This window comes from Thalassophryne amazonica, chromosome 14 (assembly GCF_902500255.1).
Source record: "Thalassophryne amazonica chromosome 14, fThaAma1.1, whole genome shotgun sequence".
In the NCBI taxonomy this organism is placed as follows: domain Eukaryota; kingdom Metazoa; phylum Chordata; class Actinopteri; order Batrachoidiformes; family Batrachoididae; genus Thalassophryne; species Thalassophryne amazonica.
The window spans coordinates 32580009-32601429 of record NC_047116.1 but is presented as its reverse complement, the minus strand read 5'-3'; the positions used below and the strand labels follow the sequence as shown (position 1 = coordinate 32601429).

At 40.2% G+C, this 21421-nt stretch overlaps 1 protein-coding gene across 1 annotated transcript in view; it reads right to left on the bottom strand.

The window, feature by feature from the left end:
• Nucleotides 1-20398, bottom strand: part of LOC117524463 (bromodomain adjacent to zinc finger domain protein 2B) — a 54253-nt gene extending 33855 nt beyond the window's left edge. Inside the window, exons 1-7 of the mRNA XM_034186254.1 lie at nt 20271-20398; nt 8186-8317; nt 6075-6259; nt 5764-5970; nt 4296-4961; nt 3109-3673; nt 2625-2915 (exon numbers count right to left, since the gene is read on the bottom strand). Coding sequence (XP_034042145.1) covers nt 2625-2915; nt 3109-3673; nt 4296-4961; nt 5764-5970; nt 6075-6259; nt 8186-8243 — 1972 coding nt within the window. The 5' untranslated portion in view covers nt 8244-8317; nt 20271-20398. The remainder of the gene's footprint in view (nt 1-2624; nt 2916-3108; nt 3674-4295; nt 4962-5763; nt 5971-6074; nt 6260-8185; nt 8318-20270) is intronic.
• Between the last annotated feature and the right edge of the window lie 1023 nt (nt 20399-21421).

Genomic DNA, 21421 nt, shown 5'->3' with positions numbered 1-21421 from the left:
AACATCTCAGCAACTCCACAGTCGTGGGGAACTTCAAATTTCACAGCGAGTACGACAGTAGACAGTCTGCAGTCTCTTCTCGTGCCACCAGTGTGATTGGCCACACATTTTCTAAGTGCCATGCGAGCAGTGTTAGATGTTCGTGTGTGTCACCTGGAATTTGGCTGACAACTGCTGCTGGTGTGCGCAAATTGTTGTAGCAACAAGTGTACATGGAAAATTTGAGGCAGGGACAATTTCACACGGTTTGCACACAATTCCTGCGTCATGCGCACTAAGTGCGCACTTCGTCCAAACTTTGCAATGTGTGAAGGGGCCCTAAGGTATTAGATTAGTAAGGCCACTTGGAGAAGGTTCTTAATACCCAATTTGCTACTGGTATGCAGTTGAGCACCTTGCATGGCAGCACCGTGATAATGTGAATGTGGGTGAGAATAGGTGAATGTGAAGCAACATTGTAAAGTGCTTTCAATGCCTGCATCAGATTGAAAAGTGCTACAGAAATGCAGCCCATTTATCACTACCCCAATAAGATCATGGTTATGAAAAATGTAATTATAATAGACTCAATCAGTAGATTCACACTGGAAATCTGATTTAAACAGGAACAAATACTATAAATTAAAAATTGAGATAACAATTCTTTGGTGGAGATCAGAGATTCTAACAATGAGTTAAATGAGGATATCAAGTCTCTAGTATGTATCATGACAGATAAGGGGGAAACTTTGGGGAACCAAAATTGAGGTAGAAATATGGATGAGAGAAATGGAATTATTATTATCAGGTATTTGCAGTTTAGATAAAATTAGGTGACGATACAGTTTCAAGATGAGCCAAATAAAGTAACCGCGACTGCAAAGAATTTGCAAGAATAGGGACAGAATGACCTTCATTCTTTACAAGGGTTTTTTTAATGTGGAAAAACTTCAACCTAATATCCTAGGTACAACTGGGAAAACAAAATTCAAGACACAAATAACTAAAGCATATTCTTATATGAAAAACACAACATGAAGACCACAAACTAGATTGTAGAGAAACAGTCCTGCAGGACAGTGTGTGGATTCTTGAAGGATGAAAGATTACTGTTTTTGGTGTTATTTTTGATTAGCCACCATCCTTTGATGCACATATTAGGGAGATGACAAGAATTGCACTGTTTCACCTACATAAAATTGCAAAGACTGGATCAATCTTGGCCACATCTGACGCTGAAGTGCTGAGACATGCTTTTGTGACACTGAGAATCAGTTATTGTAATGTGTTGGTTTTGATCCTGCCCCTGAAAAGCTTCAAAATCCTTCAGATGGTTCAGAGTGCAGCTGCCTGACTGCTTAATGTGATACAAAAATTTGATCATATTAGCCCAGTGTTGGCTTCTCTTCAATGACGGTCTGTTTGGACAAGTGTGGACCTCAAGGTCCTGTTATTTACTTATAAGATACTGAATAGTTGTGCACAGTTGACGTGACTGAGCTGGTTGAATCATACGTAGAACTCGAGTGTCGTGATCACAATACGTGGCTTTATTGTGTCCCCAACTTTCATAAGAAAGCAGTGGATGTTAGAGCGCTTTCTGTTCGTGCACCTTTGCTATGGAATAGTCTACTGATGGAGATAAGACCGTCGAGTTTGGTGGTGGTCTTTAAGTCTAGACTGAAGACTCATGTTCTCGACTCCCTATGTTCATTGAGGGTCTATAATTTTTATTTTGTCTTAACTTTGTTTGTATATATTCTGTTTTTAATTTATTTATTGTTGTGACGCACTTTGTATTTTGCTAAGCACACACACTCATCTTCAACCGCTTATCCAAGAATGGGTCACGGAGGGCTGGAGCCTATCCCAGCAGTCATACACTGAAAAAAGAGAATGTTTGAACCAACTTAAAAAAAGTGTTACAATTTGTAAAAACGTGAATGAATTAAGTTGTCTGAACTTAAGTTTTAAAGTTAAATCAACTCTAACTTACAAACTTAAGTTCAAACAACTTAATTCATTCAGGGTTTTTTTTACAAATTGTAACACTTTTTTAAGTTGGTTCAAACATTCTCTTTTTTTAGTGTAGGGGCAGGGTACATCCTGGACAGGACGTCAGTCTGTCTTTGGTAAAGCACCATACAATTTAATTTATTATTATGATTATTGTTGTTGAAGAAGACATTACGTCATGAAATGCCTTAAAGTGAGATTGTACTGTGTCTGGGCAAAATGACACACACTGATAAAAGCAGACCAGATAGCTGGTTAAAGGCTTATTAACAGCAACTATTAAGGCAGCTTCAAGGATGTGATACAGACACCTCCACCCCAGAATGAAAGCAACAGTTGGAAATTATTGAGGACATATGTCATATGGAAAGACTTGCATACGTTTTGACAATTCAACCGATACCCTTCAATGCAATATTGGACAAATTCAGTTCTTATAAATTTATATTGATATAAGCAAATGGTTTTTGTATAATAACTCTAATGCATCAGAACTGTGTTGACATTACCTTCCGAGTTTAATGGTGTTATGAGGGGAAAGCATTCTAGTCAAGAATAAGATAATGAGAAAGAACAAGTGTCTCACAATGTTAAAAACAAACTGATTGGGGTAAAAAGCGAAAAATTACCTGGCATTTTTGAAAATGTGTAGGATGGAGATGAAGTACTGTGGTTGCTCAACAACCTAAAGCCGGTCTTTGGGTTGGGGGTAGCAAGGATGGGTAGACTATGGGACTTGATGAACTGCAGGTCAAGTGCAGAGGAGTTGGTTGAAAGGCCCATGAAGGACCTGTGAGGGAACAAGAAGACTTTGCCAAGTCTTGCACGACCCCTGCTTGCATCATCTGCCTCAGTCTCACCACGTGCTTTCAAATGCCCCTCAGAGCCATCAGAGTCACTCTCCAGATTGCTGTCAGACTCTGCAGGTTATTCCAGTGTCACAGATGCAAGATGAGAGAAAGACAATAAATCATCATATTTTAATTAACTTTCCACACACATCCAACCAGATGGAGAACTATAAATTCCAGGAAGAAATGGTACCAACTACAATCGCACAGAATCAAAAATATAACAATTCCATGCATCGAGTGTAATAAATGTTTATATAACCTGATAAACTACTGCCAGAATCTTCATCTTCTACATCATTCTCATCATCCCCTAAAGAATTGTCAGAATCCTTGCTGGTATGGATATCAGATTTGATGCCTTGGTCCACTAGTGGACAGGGAGAAATGGTTTTATTCAAGCTTTTTCCTGCATGCAGAGACTTGGGAATCTCAGTTATCATCACTCCGGATGGTCCAGAAGGTTTTTGTGAAGTGACACAGCTGCCTGGTGACTCTCTGGTGCCAATGCTCAAGTTGACAGGCATGGGAGAGGGAGAGCTGGTGGCCAGGAGAGGGGGCTTTTTATTATCTACTCTGTTGTGGCTGTGAGTCTTCATGATGAGGGCTAAAGGGGCATCCTGAACTGCAGAAGGGGTCATTCCATTGAGGTGATGGCTTCGGGAGAGCCTGATGCCACTGCTGTGTGGGACACACTTTATTTGCCTGCTTATTGTATCTGGAGAAGGTTTAGCAGTTATCACTGATGACGATGAAACAATAACTTTGCCATTTTTATTTGAATCCTGGGTTTTAGGTGGTAGAGTGAAAGACTGCTTGAAGAAGTCCTGTGGAGGAAAGGGATAAATAAAATGAAGAGAGAAACAATGAAAAAGCAATTACACGAGCTGTCACTCATGTTTCATCACTACAGAATGTGAAAGAAAGAAATCAGCACAGAATTATAAACAATGAAGCCTGACAATAACAGTAAAGAAAATACTGCTGCTGTGAAACCATTTTTAAAAGGCTGTGTTTTATGCCTCCTTCTGATTGTTCCTGTCAAAATGTTTTGTCAGTTTTTAATAATGAATGTCAATCATTCATCATTCATCGTGAGCTATATACAGTATATATATTATACTCAGTGGTGGGCACAGTTCCGCTAATCTGCTAACTGCTAATTAGCTAAGATAACTTTTTTGTTAGTAGATTAGCTTTCCAGCTAACTTTGAAAGCCATCAGCAGACCGCTAAATTCCGCTAAATTTAGTTCTGCTAACTTTCGGTCCACTAACATTTTTTGCTGGCACAGTGATTAAAGCTTAATGGTCAAAAATGTTTGCAAACCCTAAAATCATACATGTTAGTTCCTGTCTGTTGTGTGTCTTGCTCAGCGCTCCCACAGCAGAAGGGGACGAGGCAACCAAAGTGCTAATTTGTTATCCACACTCCATGCATAATAACTTACCTGTTTCAGTTTATAAGTGTTTTCATGTAATGAGGTTTCATTACTGTTGATCTTCACACTGTCAACATGTTGTGTGACAGAGGCCACCACACATTTGGTTGTCTGTGGTGGATTTTGAGAAGCCAGGAATGTTGGTGCTATGGGGAAAGCAGTGGAGGAAAGGGGAGGTCTTGACATGAGAGTTGAGGATTTAGACGAAAAACAGAGAGAAAGAGGCTTGGGAGAATTAGAGGCAGAACTGTCCTTGGGGGAGGAAGAATGACAGAAGAGCTTTGATGAAGTGGAAGGAGGCATGTGTTTGTGTGTGGACAAGGGGAAGTGCTTTGGTGAAGAGACAGAAAACAGGCTGGGTGGTGTGTTGGACGCTAGAGAAGATCCCTCCATATTGGACTGTGTTAATGAACAGTTGGTGGCTGCGAACCCTGTAGTTTGTATGACACTGATATGCTGCTGCCGTTCTTCTGTCATCCTGAGGTTCTGACGGTACACCACTGAGGAATCACTTTGGCCAACAGGGTTGGACAAGGTCTGCTTGAAGTACGAGGAAGTCCCTGGAACACTGTGGTGATGTTCCTGAGGCAGAACATAGTGACTCCCTTGAGCTGCTTTTGCATCAGCAGTGCAAGATCTCTTCTTTTTCCAGTCTGAAGTGTTCTGTGTCAGCCGCTGAGTAGGAGGATGAAGGAAATGGGGAGAACACAGTGTGTCATGACAGTTCCCATGGGGAGCCTCACAGAGCAGCTCAATCAGCTAGAACATGCAGTTTACCACACACTGCTAGAGCTACTCCACCATTTACTTTGTTTTACGGAGGAACACTTTCACTTTTTTAGAAATCTGTCTGACATCACTTGTTTTTCAAGACGTGCTTATCTTGGGTTTATTAACAGCCTTATAAAGTCCACAGCATTCAGGATTTAACAAGTGCCCAAACACAAAGTGCTCTGGGCAAATGTCGATAAGTTTAACACTCACAAGTCATGCTTTTCTGCAGGAGGCTTTTACAAAGTACAGTTCAGCAATTTTAACCTTTAACTGTTTGACCCCAAAATCAATAATTGCCTTGGGGTCACGTGCCTAACACATGTACCAAGTTCAGTGACAATCAGGCAATTAGGAAAGAAGTATTTACGCTCACAAGATTTTTACAAAGTATGCTCTAGTGACCTTGACCTTTGAACCCCCCAAAAATCAATAGGCTTCTTGGGGGTCACTATGTGCAATGCATATACCACGTCTGGTGACAAACGTGCCAGTAAACCCAAGCAATTTCACTCACAACCTAGCCCACTTACTGTGCCATGGGAAAAGCACAACATTGTTCTATTAAAGCCTGTTAGTTTTTCCTTTGATCACAGTACCACTTCTTTTAAACTTTACTTTGACATAAAATCAACAACTAACACTGATAAAGGATCTAATTTTTTTAACAAATACAAAAACAGCTATTTGAGAAAGAGATAATTACCTTCACACTCTTTTTTACTTGAGCCTTCACGGGTGAATCAGACTCCTCACTGTCATTGCTTTGACCCACTTCATCGTGATCTTCTTCTTCTTCTTCTGTGTCATCAGGATCACTGCTGCTCTGCTCACCATCACTGGAGCTCTCTGATGATGTTCCTGCATGGCTGCCACTCAAGGCAAAAGTCTCTAAGGTTTGTTTTCTGGATTTCTAAACAATAGAAACAGTCAAATTTTCTCCAAGTGAGAGAATATTCACCATGGCATGTTCTGTACATTCAAGTGGTTGTCACAAGTGCATGAACAAATAATCACCTTTTCAATTGTTTTCACAATGGTCCTGTTATCCATTTGGTCCATGTCTTGGCTGTGTTCTTGTCTCCTACTACAGCTGACTTTAGTCATTTTCTTGCTTTCCTTCACAAGGAACGAATTTGTGTTCATAACAGAGTTCCCAGGAGATGCTGATCCAATGCTACCATTCACCATTCCATTTAGACCTGCAGAAACAGTCACTGCACATTTGATAGGTGGGGATAAGAAGTAGGCATAAACATGAAATATGTCTGGAGAAAAACAAACAAAAAAAAAACCTACAGTTTATCAAAATTTAGGAACTTGGCATACTTGCTTATGAATTATTTTGCATTACTTGTTCCCCAGTAACTTCAAGAGTGGTGTTATGTCCTGGGTTTATGAGCTTTAACAGATACCCTGCATTATGGATTAAACTGAACTTTTATCGGAGTGCTTCCAAAGGGTCATGGTGCCCTTAGGAGCTGCGCCACCTAATGGAATTAACTTTTAATGCACAGACAGGCTGTAGATGCACAGTCCAGCCGTACACGCTAGGCATGTCCTGTTTGGCAATGGAGGAGCCGCTCCATCCAACAGAATTAAGTTTTATGTATGGACCGGCTATGCATGCACAGTTCAGTTGTGCACGCTGGACGTGTCCTGTTACGCCACGGAGTCATCACATGAACCAGATTTGGTGGATTTTTCTCTTTTTACTTATTTATTTTTCTGAGGGCCGCTGCGGAAATAAGTCTAACGCTACCGGGCCTGCAACAACACCGTGCACAGAGGGACAGTGGGCTTCACCTGTGTGAACAATGTGGATGAGGAGATCAGGATTTATTATTTTTTTCATTATCTGCGTGGATGTCAATGGAAGTTGAGAGACGAAGCTCCCGGACATTATCAGACATGCAAGTTTTCCACAGTAATGCAGATTTCCACTTTTTTGAAATCTTCCCCCAAAATGCGATCACACAGATCCATGGATTGCTCCCCAGCTCCACCACGAATGACTGCCGCCGTGGTCTGCGTCCTGTATTAATAATGCAATGTTCTGACCTCTTACGTCTCCAAATGCCACATTGACACGTTAACGTTTAAATCAGTCCTTGACATTTTTTCACTGTGTGAACTGTTTATTAATTGCACAGATGACATAATTATGATTTGTGTCACAGTGACTTGATTTTAAAGTTGGGAAAAATCTGTTTGGAAGAAATTTTTGTTCACAAGATTGTTTACAATAAAAGTATAAAACTTTGGTCCTGGCCCATAATTTCCATAAAAAAGTTGACGCCATCAATTCCAGAAAACAGCAATTGTTATTATTTAAACTTTGAATAATATTGTGAATTTTTTTTAAGTGACCGATCCTTCAAACCATGTTTTTTTTTTTTGACTGAGCCTGGCCCTCGAGTCCCAGACAAATCCATAAACCAATAAATCCTATAACTATGGCGTTACATTGATTTAAAATCTATCCATTTTCTATACCTGCTTACTCCAATTAAGGATCGGGGGGGTGGAGCCTATCCCAGCAGTCATGGGGCATGAGGCAGGGTACAACCTGGACAAGACACCAGTCTATCACAGGGCCACATATAGACAGACAAACACATTCACATTCACACCCACATGCACATGCACACCTATGGTCAAATTAAAGTTTACAATACACCTAACCTGCATGTCTTTGGATTTGGAAGGAAGCCAAAGCACCCAAAGAAAACCCACTCAAACACAGTGAGAACATGTAAACTCTACACAGAAAGGCCCCAGGTGGGAATCAAACCCACGATCCTCTGGCGGTCTTGCTGGAACAGTGCTAACCACTAATCCACCATGCTGTCCATTGATTTAAAAATAATTAAGAAAATTGGAAATACATAAAATACAAATGTAAAACATTAAAATTAAGATCAAGAATGGAAAGATCTTAAGACTAGTTTTAAAAACCTCAATGGAACTTAACTTCTTAACTTGATTGGTAAACTATTCCGTAGCATCAGTGCATGAACTGAAAACGCTCAATGATCTGATGTTTGTTTTGTTTTTCTTGCAGAGCCAAACTGGTTTAAATTACTTGAAGTTGTTTCCAGGTTTAGCAGCAGTGAGAACATTTTTACCTGAATTGTGTGATTGCAAGTGAACTGGATCTTGGTTCTGGAGATGCTGTGCAAACATTGGAGGCAGACTCAGAAGATGTGGGAAGAAGGCTGTTGCTCCTCTGACATGTGCTTCATATGTGCGCCACCAATCTACAGCATGGAGGTACTGGTATATGTATCTACAATATGTTGTCAAGTCTTAAAAGCAACAGCTTATTCAATCACCAAACAGACAAGACCAACAACAAAACTTCATATTGGAGTTTTGATTTTTATTGCAAGAAAACATGCATACTATAGAAAAAGGGAAGAGCAATGTTCCACTGAAGTGGCATCTGTGAATTATAAACATTATAGATTAAAAATTCTAATAACTGCCAGCTATGACAGATAAACATCTTTAAATTTTGGAAAATAAAGCTTCAATAATAATAAAGGGAATTAAATATGAGTTTCTTAATGTAATCTTCAAAGAAAATGTGCAGTATATTACAAAATCCCTTTACGGTTTACATGCATTAAAACACACACCCACACACACATATATATTAGGCATGTGGAGATTAATCGATACGAACTGGTATCTAGATACAAACGTGTGCGATGCGAGTGCATTGATTCATTCAGTGTGCATCGATTCAACTGATGGGTTGAATCGTGTTGCATCGCTTGCTGACTGCTTGCATTGGTTTTTTCCAAGGCACACTGAATGCACCATGGACAGCTCGGGACATCGGAGCGGCTGTTGCTTTTGGGGGTGTTTATTGAGAAAATTATTATTTCTCTATGTTCATTGAAGACTGCAGCAGGTCTGCTTGAAGCAACAAAGCAGTACTTCGACCCGCTGTTTGCTGGTTCTCTGCTTCGCTGGTTTTCAAAAGCGGCAAGTCCACTGCTGTGCACCAGCCAGTACGTAAACTGAAGTTGTCCATCAGGTAAAGGAAATAATAATAATAATGATGATGATGATGATGATGATAATAATAATATCCTCTGTTTTGTGGGACTAAGTGTGCAGCCGCACAGATTTTGGTTAGAATTAATATCTTCAGAGCAAATCACCATTTTAAATCAAATGACACCTCTTTCCAAACGTTATAATACAAACAATAGAAGTACAAAAAACCAAAACCGGGCTTTGTTTCCCAAAATGAGATGCCCTGCTTTTTATATTAGTTACATCCTGATGTGCAGCAGCCGGCTGAAGAGCTCAGCTCAGAGTGTATGGAGTTACAATTGTGCCATTAATATCTGAAAGGAAATGCTTTTGACAAAAACTACAGATTTTGTTTATTTCTATTTATGTCCAGAGATCAAGAATCCATCATGTACATCAAGGATCCAGTGACCACGGACAGATTTTATTGATTTTTATTTATGTCCAGAGATCAAGGATCCAGTAACCTATTTCATATTTATTTACTTTAAGACTCAGTAAAATGTTGTTGACATAGAAAACCTGTAAAGCCTACTTTTAGTACACAGAATATTCACAATATTGACAAGGGAACTGATAAAGAATTGGATCGATAAGCAGAATCGATAATGCCATCGATATCGATAAAATCATATCAATACTCATCCGTAATTATACCCCACCAAATCGCATCATATCGCAATGTGAGGAACTGAATCACCATCAAACACATATCAAATCAAGGTTTTAGGCAGTGAGCCATCCTGCCGTCAATTGGCGGTTAATTTTCGAAAAAGATGGCTGAAAAAATTGTTTAAAGCCGTCTAAAATTAGGACTGAGTCTGATTGCTGTAGCCATCTGTGTGTGTGTGAGCTGGCTGGCTGCAAGGAGGGAGGGGTATGAGCCGCTTCAGTCACTGCATGGAGAGAGCGCAGAGAGCACAGAGCAAAAAGCAACACGTTAAGAAAATAAACAAAACTGTGGCGCTGCCTTTATCACAACCTAGACGTTTCTGACGGTACGTCCTGTTCACATCGTGTGCGCGTGCCAGTGACAGTTATACTGAAATTATGAGATGAAATAAATGGTCAAAATTCCTTAAAAATGAGAATATATGAATAAACGTTATAAAAATCACACACACGTGTGTGTTAAAGAAACCTGATTGTTGTGTGGGCCGCTGAAGAGGAGGTACTGCTGGCCCACCACCAGAGGGCGCCCTGCCTGAAGTGCAGGCTTCAGACACAAGAGGGCGCAGCCGCCTCGCAGGAGCAGCCGGGAGTGACAGCTGTCACTCATCACCACCTCATCACCAGCTGTCACTCATCACCACCACTTACCCATCCACAATAAAAGCCGGGCAGCAACTCCACCTCCCTGCCGAGATATCGTTCTACCCGTCAGGTAAAACTCTCAGCTGTTTTTGGTGCCGAACGCACGTATTGTTCTCCTGAATATTTTTGCAGGCGCTCCTGTTGACTAATCCGCAGCTGGAAGCTGGGTTTGTGGATTGTGGAGGAGACGACGCTCTTCGCTCCTCACACCCCATTTGGATAAGTAGTCACTCAGGCACTGCACGTTTATCGTTCCTGTGTTGGAGGTGGAGATTTCCCCACAAAAGAAACTGAACTGTGTGCTGACTGTTTTGCTGGGTGCGTACTCACCCACCATAAACTGTTTTCTGCTTCCTGCCAGCAGTACCAGGGCTGACAGCTGGAGACGATGGCCACCTGGAGATTCAGGACTTGGCGGCTCCAGTGTGCTCCAGATCCGTCGGCAGTGGAAATCGTGTGGGACCCGGCTCTTCTCTGGACAGACGTCTTCTATCCTCGAGCCTGCCCACATGTCACCTTTGTATACTGACTGGATTCTAAATCTGTGATTGTCTGTATTCCGTTGTGCACATTCACAACAGTAAATTGTTATTTTTTGGTTCATCCATTGTCCGTTCATTTACGCCCCCTGTTGTGGGTCCGTGTCACTACACTTTCCCAACACTCAATCAATCAATCAACTTTTTTCTTGTATAGCGCCAAATCACAACAAACAGTTGCCCCAAGGCGCTCCACACTGCAAGGCAAGGCCATACAATAATTATGAAACACAGTCTACGTCTAAAGCAACATAACCAAGGGATGGTCCAGGGTCACCCGATCCAGCCCTAACTATAAGCCTTAGCGAAAAGGAAAGTTTTAAGCCTAATCTTAAAAGTAGAGAGGGTGTCTGTCTCCCTGATCTGAATTGGGAGCTGGTTCCACAGGAGAGGAGCCTGAAAGCTGAAGGCTCTGCCTCCCATTCTACTCTTACAAACCCTAGGAACTACAAGTAAGCCCGCAGTCTGAGAGCGAAGCGCTCTAATGGGGTAATATGGTACTACGAGGTCCCTAAGATAAGATGGGACCTGATTATTCAAAACCTTATAAGTAAGAAGAAGAATTTTAAATTCTATTCTAGCATTAACAGGAAGCCAATGAAGGGAGGCCAACACGGGTGAGATATGTTCTCTCCTGCTAGTCCCCGTCAGTACTCTAGCTGCAGCATTCTGAACCAACTGAAGGCTTTTTAGGGAACTTTTAGGACAACCTGATAATAATGAATTACAATAGTCCAGCCTAGAGGAAATAAATGCATGAATTAGTTTTTCAGCATCACTCTGAGACAAGACCTTTTTGATTTTAGAGATATTGCGTAAATGCAAAAAGGCAGTCCTACATATTTGTTTAATATGCGCTTTGAATGACATATCCTGATCAAAAATAACTCCAAGATTTCTCACAGTATTACTAGAGATCAGGGAAATGCCATCCAGAGTAACGATCTGGTTAGACACCATGCTTCTAAGATTTGTGGGGCCAAGTACAATAACTTCAGTTTTATCTGAGTTTAAAAGCAGGAAATTAGAGGTCATCCATGTCTTTATGTCTGTAAGACAATCCTGCAGTTTAGCTAATTGGTGCGTATCCTCTGGCTTCATGGATAGATAAAGCTGGGTATCATCTGCGTAACAATGAAAATTTAAGCAATACCGTCTAATAATACTGCCCAAGGGAAGCATGTATAAAGTGAATAAAATTGGTCCTAGCACAGAACCTTGTGGAACTCCATAATTAACTTTAGTCTGTGAAGAAGATTCCCCATTTACATGAACAAACTGTAATCTATTAGACAAATATGATTCAAACCACCGCAGCGCAATGCCTTTAATACCTATGACATGCTCTAATCTCTGTAATAAAATTTTATGGTCAACAGTATCAAAAGCAGCACTGAGGTCCAACAGAACAAGCACAGAGATAAGTCCACTGTCCGAAGCCATAAGAAGATCATTTGTAACCTTCACTAATGCTGTTTCTGTACTATGATGAATTCTAAAACCTGACTGAAACTCTTCAAATAGACCATTCCTCTGCAGGTGATCAGTTAGCTGTTTTACAACTACCCTCTCAAGAATCTTTGAGAGAAAAGGAAGGTTGGAGATTGGCCTATAATTAGCTAAGATAGCTGGGTCAAGTGATGGCTTTTTAAGTAATGGTTTAATTACTGCCACCTTAAAGGCCTGTGGTACATAACCAACTAACAAAGATAGATTGATCATATTTAAGATTGAAGCATTAAATAATGGTAGGACTTCCTTGAGCAGCCTGGCAGGAATGGGGTCTAATAAGCATGTTGATGGTTTGGATGAAGTAACTAATGAAAATAACTCAGACAGAACAATCGGAGAGAAAGAGTCTAACCAAATACCGGCATCACTGAAAGCAGCCAAAGATAACGATACATCTTTGGGATGGTTATAAGTAATTTTTTCTCTAATAGTCAAAATTTTGTTAGCAAAGAAAGTCATGAAGTCATTACTAGTTAAAGTTAATGGAATACTCAGCTCAATAGAGCTCTGACTCTTTGTCAGCCTGGCTACAGTGCTGAAAAGAAACCTGGGGTTGTTCTTATTTTCTTCAATTAGTGATGAGTAGAAAGATGTCCTAGCTTCACGAAGGGCTTTCTTATAGAGCAACAAACTCTTTTTCCAGGCTAAGTGAAGATCTTCTAAATTAGTGAGACGCCATTTCCTCTCCAACTTACGGGTTATCTGCTTTAAGCTACGAGTTTGTGAGTTATACCACGGAGTCAGACACTTCTGATTTAAAGCTCTCTTTTTCAGAGGAGCTACAGCATCCAAAGTTGTCTTCAATGAGGATGTAAAACTATTGACAAGATACTCTAACTCCCTTACAGAGTTTAGGTAGCTACTCTGCTCTGTGTTGGTATATGACATTAGAGAACATAAAGAAGGAATCATATCCTTAAACCTAGTTACAGCGCTTTCTGAAAGACTTCTAGTGTAATGAAACTTATTCCCCACTGCAGGGTAGTCCATCAGGGTAAATGTAAATGTTATTAAAAAATGATCAGACAAAAGGGAGTTTTCAGGGAATACTGTTAAGTCTTCTATTTCCATACCATAAGTCAGAACAAGATCTAAAATATGATTAAAGTGGTGGGTGGACTCATTTACTTTTTGAGCAAAGCCGATAGAGTCTAATAATAGATTAAGTGCAGTGTTGAGGCTGTCATTCTCAGCATCTGTGTGGATGTTAAAATCGCCCACTATAATTATCTTATCTGAGCTAAGCACTAAGTCAGACAAAAGGTCTGAAAATTCACAGAGAAACTCACAGTAACGACCAGGTGGACGATAGATAATAACAAATAAAACTGTTTTTTGGGACTTCCAATTTGGATGGACAAGACTAAGAGACAAGCTTTCAAATGAATTAAAGCTCTGTCTAGGTTTTTGATTAATTAATAAGCTGGAATGGAAGATTGCTGCTAATCCTCCGCCCCGGCCCGTGCTACGAGCATTCTGACAGTTAGTGTGACTCGGGGGTGTTGACTCATTTAAACTAACATATTCATCCTGCTGTAACCAAGTTTCTGTTAGGCAGAATAAATCAATACGTTGATCAATTATTATATCATTTACCAACAGGGACTTAGAAGAAAGAGACCTAATGTTTAATAGACCACATTTAACTGTTTTAGTCTGTGGTGCAATTGAAGGTGCTATATTATTTTTTCTTTTTGAATTTTTATGCTTAAATAGATTTTTGCTAGTTATTGGTGGTCTGGGAGCAGGCACCGTCTCTACGGGGATGGGGTAATAGGGGGATGGCAGGGGGAGAGAAGCTGCAGAGAGGTGTATAAGACCACAGCTCTGCCTCCTGGTCCCAACGCTAGACAGTCACAGTTTGGAGGATCCCAAATCCACTCCACTGATGTGGAGAAACTCTGCAGTGATGTTCAGAAGCAGAAATCACATAAAGCAGCGGAGAACTCTGAACTTTAATAGGCTGTTATTTTCCAAACATATTTATTTTAGAGGGTTTAAAGTAGATTTTTTATGTTCAAGCACAAAACGTGAGTGAAGAGGAGAATAAGAGGAAATAAACCCTCGTCAGAATAAAAATACAAGCTACTTATTTTTGTTATTTTTCAAAGTTATTAAGCTGCAGCTATGCACTGCATTTATTTCAAAGTAAGTTACTTCTTATTATTTTCAAAAATCATGAGAGTCAAATCAGTCTGCATTGTTCAGTTTTTCCTGCACGTTTGTGTATTTTTTCCTTCTTTATAAGAGTTTGGTGTTTGCATTTGTTCTACAAAGTTTGAAAAAACAATAAAATGTTAACACTTTCTTTATAGCAGTTCTGTAATTACAGAAATGCAACAGAAAACAACCACAAATAAGAAAAACTTGGGACTATATATATAAAATGAAGATAAAAATAAAAATGTTGCACAATTCCCAGTTTTTCCACTCACACCCACAGAAGCCAAAAAATCTTCCAGAGTTGTGTCTTGGTGGCTTTCCTCACTTGTCTTCTTCCAGCATGGACATTTAGTTTTGAGAACTGTGTACCTGACACAGATTTACCATAAAGTACTGCACTGTGTCACAATTTCGGCCGGATCTGGGCTTTGATTCGGGTTTTTGATTCGGGTTTTCCCTCTTTCTTTTTTCCCCCTTCATGTGCCCCAGTCTTGATTTAATAGTTATTTTATTTTCATCATGTGGTTATTCTCTGTTCTATTTTGATTTGTCACTTTGATTTTTTTTTTTTTTGTTACTCCTTACTTTGGCCTTTCATTTTCTTCAGTCAGTTGTGTTTTCATTTTTTGTTTATTAAGTTATCACTTGTTTATCTAGTTCTTCTCATTTGTAATATTTGTTGTGGTGTAATGTCAGGATTTGTCTTCTGTTATTGTTTAGTCACTGCTTTTTCTCATGGTTTGTTTTACCGCCTTGTTTTCTTAAGTCAATTTTTGTTTAATTTAGTTGTAGTATTTATCTCTATTTTCTCATGTAGTTTTCATTAGGTTATCACTTGTTTAGCTTTGCTTTAGTATTTATGGTCCATGTTTCCTGATCAGTTCTCATGTTCATGCCCAGTTCTTGGTTATATGTTATTCTGTCCTCAGTCTCTATTTTACCTTTGTTCATACTTCTCTGTTTCCCTCACGCTCCTCTGAGTATGTTCCCACTCCACAGCACTGCACCTGCTATTGTCTTTGTCTCACACTTTGATTCTGTCCGCTCTGTTTTCTTTCACTCTCACTCACTTCACTGGCACCTGCTCTCGCATCTCTGTATCCTACATCACTTCACTTTGTGCACTCTCTTCCTCCCCATCTTGCACAGTGTTTCTCTTTGTTCACTAGCCATACCCCCTTTCCAGATTGTTCCTCATGTGCACCTCGTTAACACCACCTGTCCCTCCTTTCATACCAATTAGTCCACCTTCATTTAAACCCTCACAGTCCCTTGGCAGTTTCTTGTCGCTTCATGCACACATCCCAGCCTTTGTATTTAGTCCTGATTTCTTGCATTGCCGTGTACTGTGTTTTGCTCTGTCCTCCTTGACCACGCCTTTTTGCCTCATCCTTGAAAACTGTGTTTGCTCGTGCTTTGAATCCTGCCTGAATATGACTGTATTTTTGCCTAACCCGCATTGCGCCTCTGCTCCGCTGACTGATCACCTGTGTACTGAACCTGAGCCTGGAATAAAGACCATGATTTCTCACACGCCTAAACCAAGTCTGGGAGTCTGCTTTGTGGGTCCAGCCGCTCCTGGTGCCAGGCAGCTGCCCGTCGTGACACACTGTTTGTATTCCTGAATGATTGATGTAAATAAAGTTTAAGAAATATTCAGTGAGTTGGAAATGTTCATGTATTCAACCCCTGACATTTCTCAAGAAATTGGATGTAAAAATGATTAATTAATTAATTTTTACAGTTCTATGTAAACGTTTGGGCACCCATGATGATTTCCATGATTTTCCTTTATAAATCATTGGTTGTTTGGATCCGCAATTTCAGTTAAATATATTCATATACCAGACAAACACAGTGATATTTGAGAAGTGAAATGAAGTTTTTAGGATTTACAGAAAGTGTGCAATAATTCTTTAAACAAAATTAGGCAGGTGTATAAATTTGGGCACCCCAACAGAAAAAAATACATCAGTGTTTAGTAGATCCTCCTTTTGCAGAAATAACAGCCTCTAAAAGCTTCCTATAGCTTCCAATGAGAGTCTGGATTCTAGTTGATGGTATTTTGGACCATTCTTCTTTACAAAACATCTCAGGTTTGTTGGTTTCCGAGCATGGACAGTCCGCTTAAAATCACACCACAGATTTTCAATAATATTCAGGTCTGGGGATGGAGATGGCCAATCCAGAACATTGTACTTGTTTCTCTGCATGAATGCCTTAGTAGATTTTGAGCAGTGTTTAGGGTCGTTGTCTTGTTGAAAGAGCCAGCCCCAGCGCAACTTCAACTTTGCCACTGATTCATGAACATTGTTCTCAAGAATCTGCTGATATTGACTGGAATCCATGTGACCCTCAACTTTAACAAGATTCCCAGTACCTGCACTGGCCACACAGCCACACAACATGATGGAACCACCTTCAAATTTTACTGTGGGTAGCAAGTGTTTTTCTTGGAATGCTGTGTTCTTTTTCAGCCATGCATACCGCCCCTTGTTATGTCCAAATAACTCAATTTTAATTTCATCAGTCCACAGCACCTTATTCCAAAATGAAGCTGGCTTGTCCAAATGTGCTTTAGCATACCTCAAACAACTCTGTTTGTGGCATGTATGCAGAAAAGGATTTCTCTGCATTACAGCATCTCTTTGTTCAAAGTGTGCTGTACAGTTGAATGATGCACAGAAACACTATCTGCAGCAAGATCATGTTGTAGGTCTTTGGAGCAGGTCTGTGGGTTGACTATGACTGTTCTCACCATCCTTCGCTTCAGCTTATCTGAGATATTTCTTGGCCTGCCACTTTGGGCCTTAACTAGTACTGTACCTGCCATCTTCCATTTCCTCAATATGTTCCTCACAGTGGAAACTGAAAGCTGAAATCTCTGAGATAGCTTTTTGTATCCTTTCCCTAAACCATGATGTTGAACTATCTTTTTTCAGGTAATTTGAGAGTTGTTTAGAGGCTCCCATGTTGCCACTCATTAGGAGAGATGCAAAGAGGGGAAACATTTGCAAATGGCCACCTTAAATACCTCTTCTCATGATTGGATTCACCTGTGTAAGGAGGTCAACGGTCAATGAGATACCAAACCAATTTTGTGTTCCAATATTTAGTGCTAAATGTATGACAAGGGTGCCCAAATTTATGCACCTGCCCAATTTTGTTTAAATAATTATGGCACACTTTCTGTAAATACTAGAAACTTCATTTCACTTCCCAAATATCAGTGTGTTCATCTGCTATATGATATACGAGGTCTATTAGAAAAGTATCCGACCTTATTATTTTTTTCAAAAACCATATGGATTTGAATCACGTGTGATTACATCAGACATGCTTGAACCCTCGTGGGCATGCGAGAGTTTTTTCGCGCCTGTCGGTTACGTCATTCGCCTGTGGGCAGTCTTTGAGTGAAGAGTGGCCCACCCTCTCGTCATTTTTTCCATTGTTTAGGAATGGCTCAGAGACTGCTGCTTTGTTTGATCAAAATTTTTTCAAAACTGTAAGGCACAACTGAGTGGACACCATTTGATAAATTCAGCTTGTTTTCGGTAAAAATTTTAACGGCTGATGAGAGATTTTGGTCTGGTAGTGTCGCCGTAAGGACGGCCCACAGCGCCTGACGGCGATCTGCGCTTCGAGGTGGCAGCGTCTCGCCGTTTCAAGTTGAAAACTTCCACATTTCAGGCTCTGTTGACCCAGGAAGTCGTCAGAGAACAGAGAACTTTCAGAAGAAGTCGGCATGAGGAGTTTATTCGGACATTCCATTGTTAACGGACATTTTGTAATGAAAGAACGTGCGGGCAGAGTCGCATGTCGGGCCGGACCAGACCGTGGGGGGTCGCGACAGGAAAAACATCTCTGTTGGAAACCTTAACGGGCAAGTTGGAACATGCCCAAGCTGTTAAACAATTTCTCAGTTACTCACTTGTTGAAAGCCATCAAAAGCCGCCTGAATTTTACAAATGGTTTTCAACACGGAGGTGTTTTTCCTGTTGCGGCGCACACAGATTTGCCGAGTCGTCACGGAAACGACTCGGCGAATTTGCGCGCAGGTCTTTCATTAAAAAATGTCCTTAAACAGTGGAATGTCCGCATAAAGTCCTCATGCCGGCCTCTTCTGAATCTTCTCTGTTCTCTCACGACGTCCTGGGTGAATTAAGCCTTAAATTAGGATGTTTTCAGCTCGAAACAGGCCAACGACGGCGCCTGGAAGCGCTGCAGGACGTCCCGCTCCGTGGGAAGTCCTTACACCGACAGAAACACCCCATAATCTCTCATCAGCCGTTAAACTTTTCACCGAAAACCAGCTTAATTTCTCGAATAGTGTTCACTCGGATATTCCTCACAGGTCCAGAAAAATTTTTGATAAAGCAACGCACGCCGTCTCGAGCAGCGTGTGAAACAAAGGAATTCAGCCGAGAGGCCGGGACCACATCTCACTCAAGGCCTGCCCACAGGGAAATGACGTCACCGACACGCGTGAAAAAACTCACGCATGAGCACGAGGGTTCAAGCATAATTGGTGTAATCGCATGTCATTCAAATCCATATATTTAAAAAAATAAATAAAAGTGTCGGTTTATTATCTAAGAGACCTCATATTTGATTGATATTGAATTATAAATACAATATATTGAATTGATTTATCCAGACAACCAATGATTTATAAAGGAAAATCATGAAAATTATCAGGAATGCCCAAACTTTTGCATACAACTGCAATAAACTGCCCTGTGCCAACCTTTTTATTCTTGGAAAATGCTGCAGACCTTAAATGCAGGAATGGATATATATTAACAAAAAATAAATAAAAATAAAGCTGACCTCACAAAACATGAAATATGTTGGTTTCGTACAGTCTGCAGTTACAGAAATAGAAGTCAAAGTAAATGTCAGGATCATTACGTGTCCACCACCACCACATTTTTTTATATCCTCCAAACTTTTCTGATTTGGGATTGTAAAAAAACAAAACAAAAAGAACAATATATATATAGTTGAACTGTATAAAGAAAAACATTATAAGCTGTGTCATCTTTATGCATCCATTTTAAAGATCAAATATATTTTGAGGCCCAAGAAGAATTTTATTTGTGGAAGACGGGACAAAAATGGCTCTTCTGACAGTAAAGGTTGCAGACCCCTGAACCAGACTGACTCCAAATATTTATTTATTTTTTAGTGGTCTTTGTGATATTTTGGAAGGGCGGAAATCCGCTCCATCTTTAAAACTGTATATGTACTCGGGGGTACTCAAGGCACTATTTTTTCAAAATTTTCATGAAGGCCCCCTGGACTCCCCCTCACCCACGAGTTGGGTATGCGCGACGCTGGTTGGAGTCTTAAAATTTTGGACACCCTGATTTTTTTTTTTTGGATACCCAAAAGTTCAATTTTGTGCCTAAAAGTATCATCAGTATTGTCATATATCGTCATGTATCACTATATGTATCATATCACTGGTAGTGTATCGAGGTGCGTATCGAATCGTTGTAGCTGATGAGATTCACATGCCTATATACATGCCTATATACATATATATATATATATATATATATATATATATATATATATATATATATACACACACACACATTATGGCCATCATTTTGAGCATCATGAGCTTCCTTACCTGGAAAAGCACCCAACTGGGACTGAACAGCCAAGGTAGCAGACAAACCCAAATGTCCCCAGCCTCCAAATCCAGAGCTGTCTGAACCAGCACTTGAATGGCTGACTATGGACAGAGTGTTGGCGGTCCAAGGTGTGTCGAAATATTCTTCTTCATTTTTTGGAAGAGATGGCCAAAAGAACAAATGGACACATGATATTTATTGTCAATATACTGGAACTCAATCAAGTTATTTAGATAACCTAAAGAAAAAAAATCCTTATAAAATCATAAATTATTAAGCCCTCCAAAGACAGTGGCTTTACATCTGGTTAAGTCAAAGATGTAGATGGTGCTGATGATTATGGCTGCTCCCGTTTTTGCTCAGGATTGTCATAGTGGCTCCAGTTTAGATCCACGTGTTGATTTGGCACAAGTTTTACACCAAGTGTCCTTTCTGACAACAACTCCAGATGTACAAGGAGATTTTGGGATGGGTGGGCTTTGAATCCGAGACCTATTTGCTGAAAAATACCTTGAGGAATGGATGATAATAGAAGAGTGTATTACAGTACACAAGCCACTCCCCCTTTCCAGATTGTTCCTCATGTGCACCTCGTTAACACCACCTGTCCCTCCTTTCACACCAATTAGTCCACCTTCATTTGAAGGTGGACTAATTGAAAGAAAGATGTGGTGTCATATACATAGTTGTGACACATAGCTACAACCCTAATTCAATAAAGGTGGGACGTTGTGTAAAATGTAAATAAAACAGAATACAATGATATGAAAATCCTCTTCAACCTATATTCAATTGAATACAGCACGAAGACAAGATATTTAATGTTTAAACTGATAGACTTGTTGTTTTTGTGCAAATATTTGCTCATTTGAAATGGATGCCTGCAACACATTTCAAAAAAGTTGGGACGGTTAATCTATTGGTTCGTGATACCGTGACGAAAAGCACCTCATTTTTGTCACGGCAGCACGAATTCATTCTAATTCATTCCGTGATGGCTGCACAACATTAAAAGTGAAGCAGGGGGTTGGGGGTAGTTATGGTTAGGGTTAGGGGAAGGAGTAGGGTTAGGTTATGGTTAAGGTTAGGGTTGGGGGAAGGAGTAGGGTTGGTAATAGTGAGTTAAAAAAGTCCTGTCACGAAAATT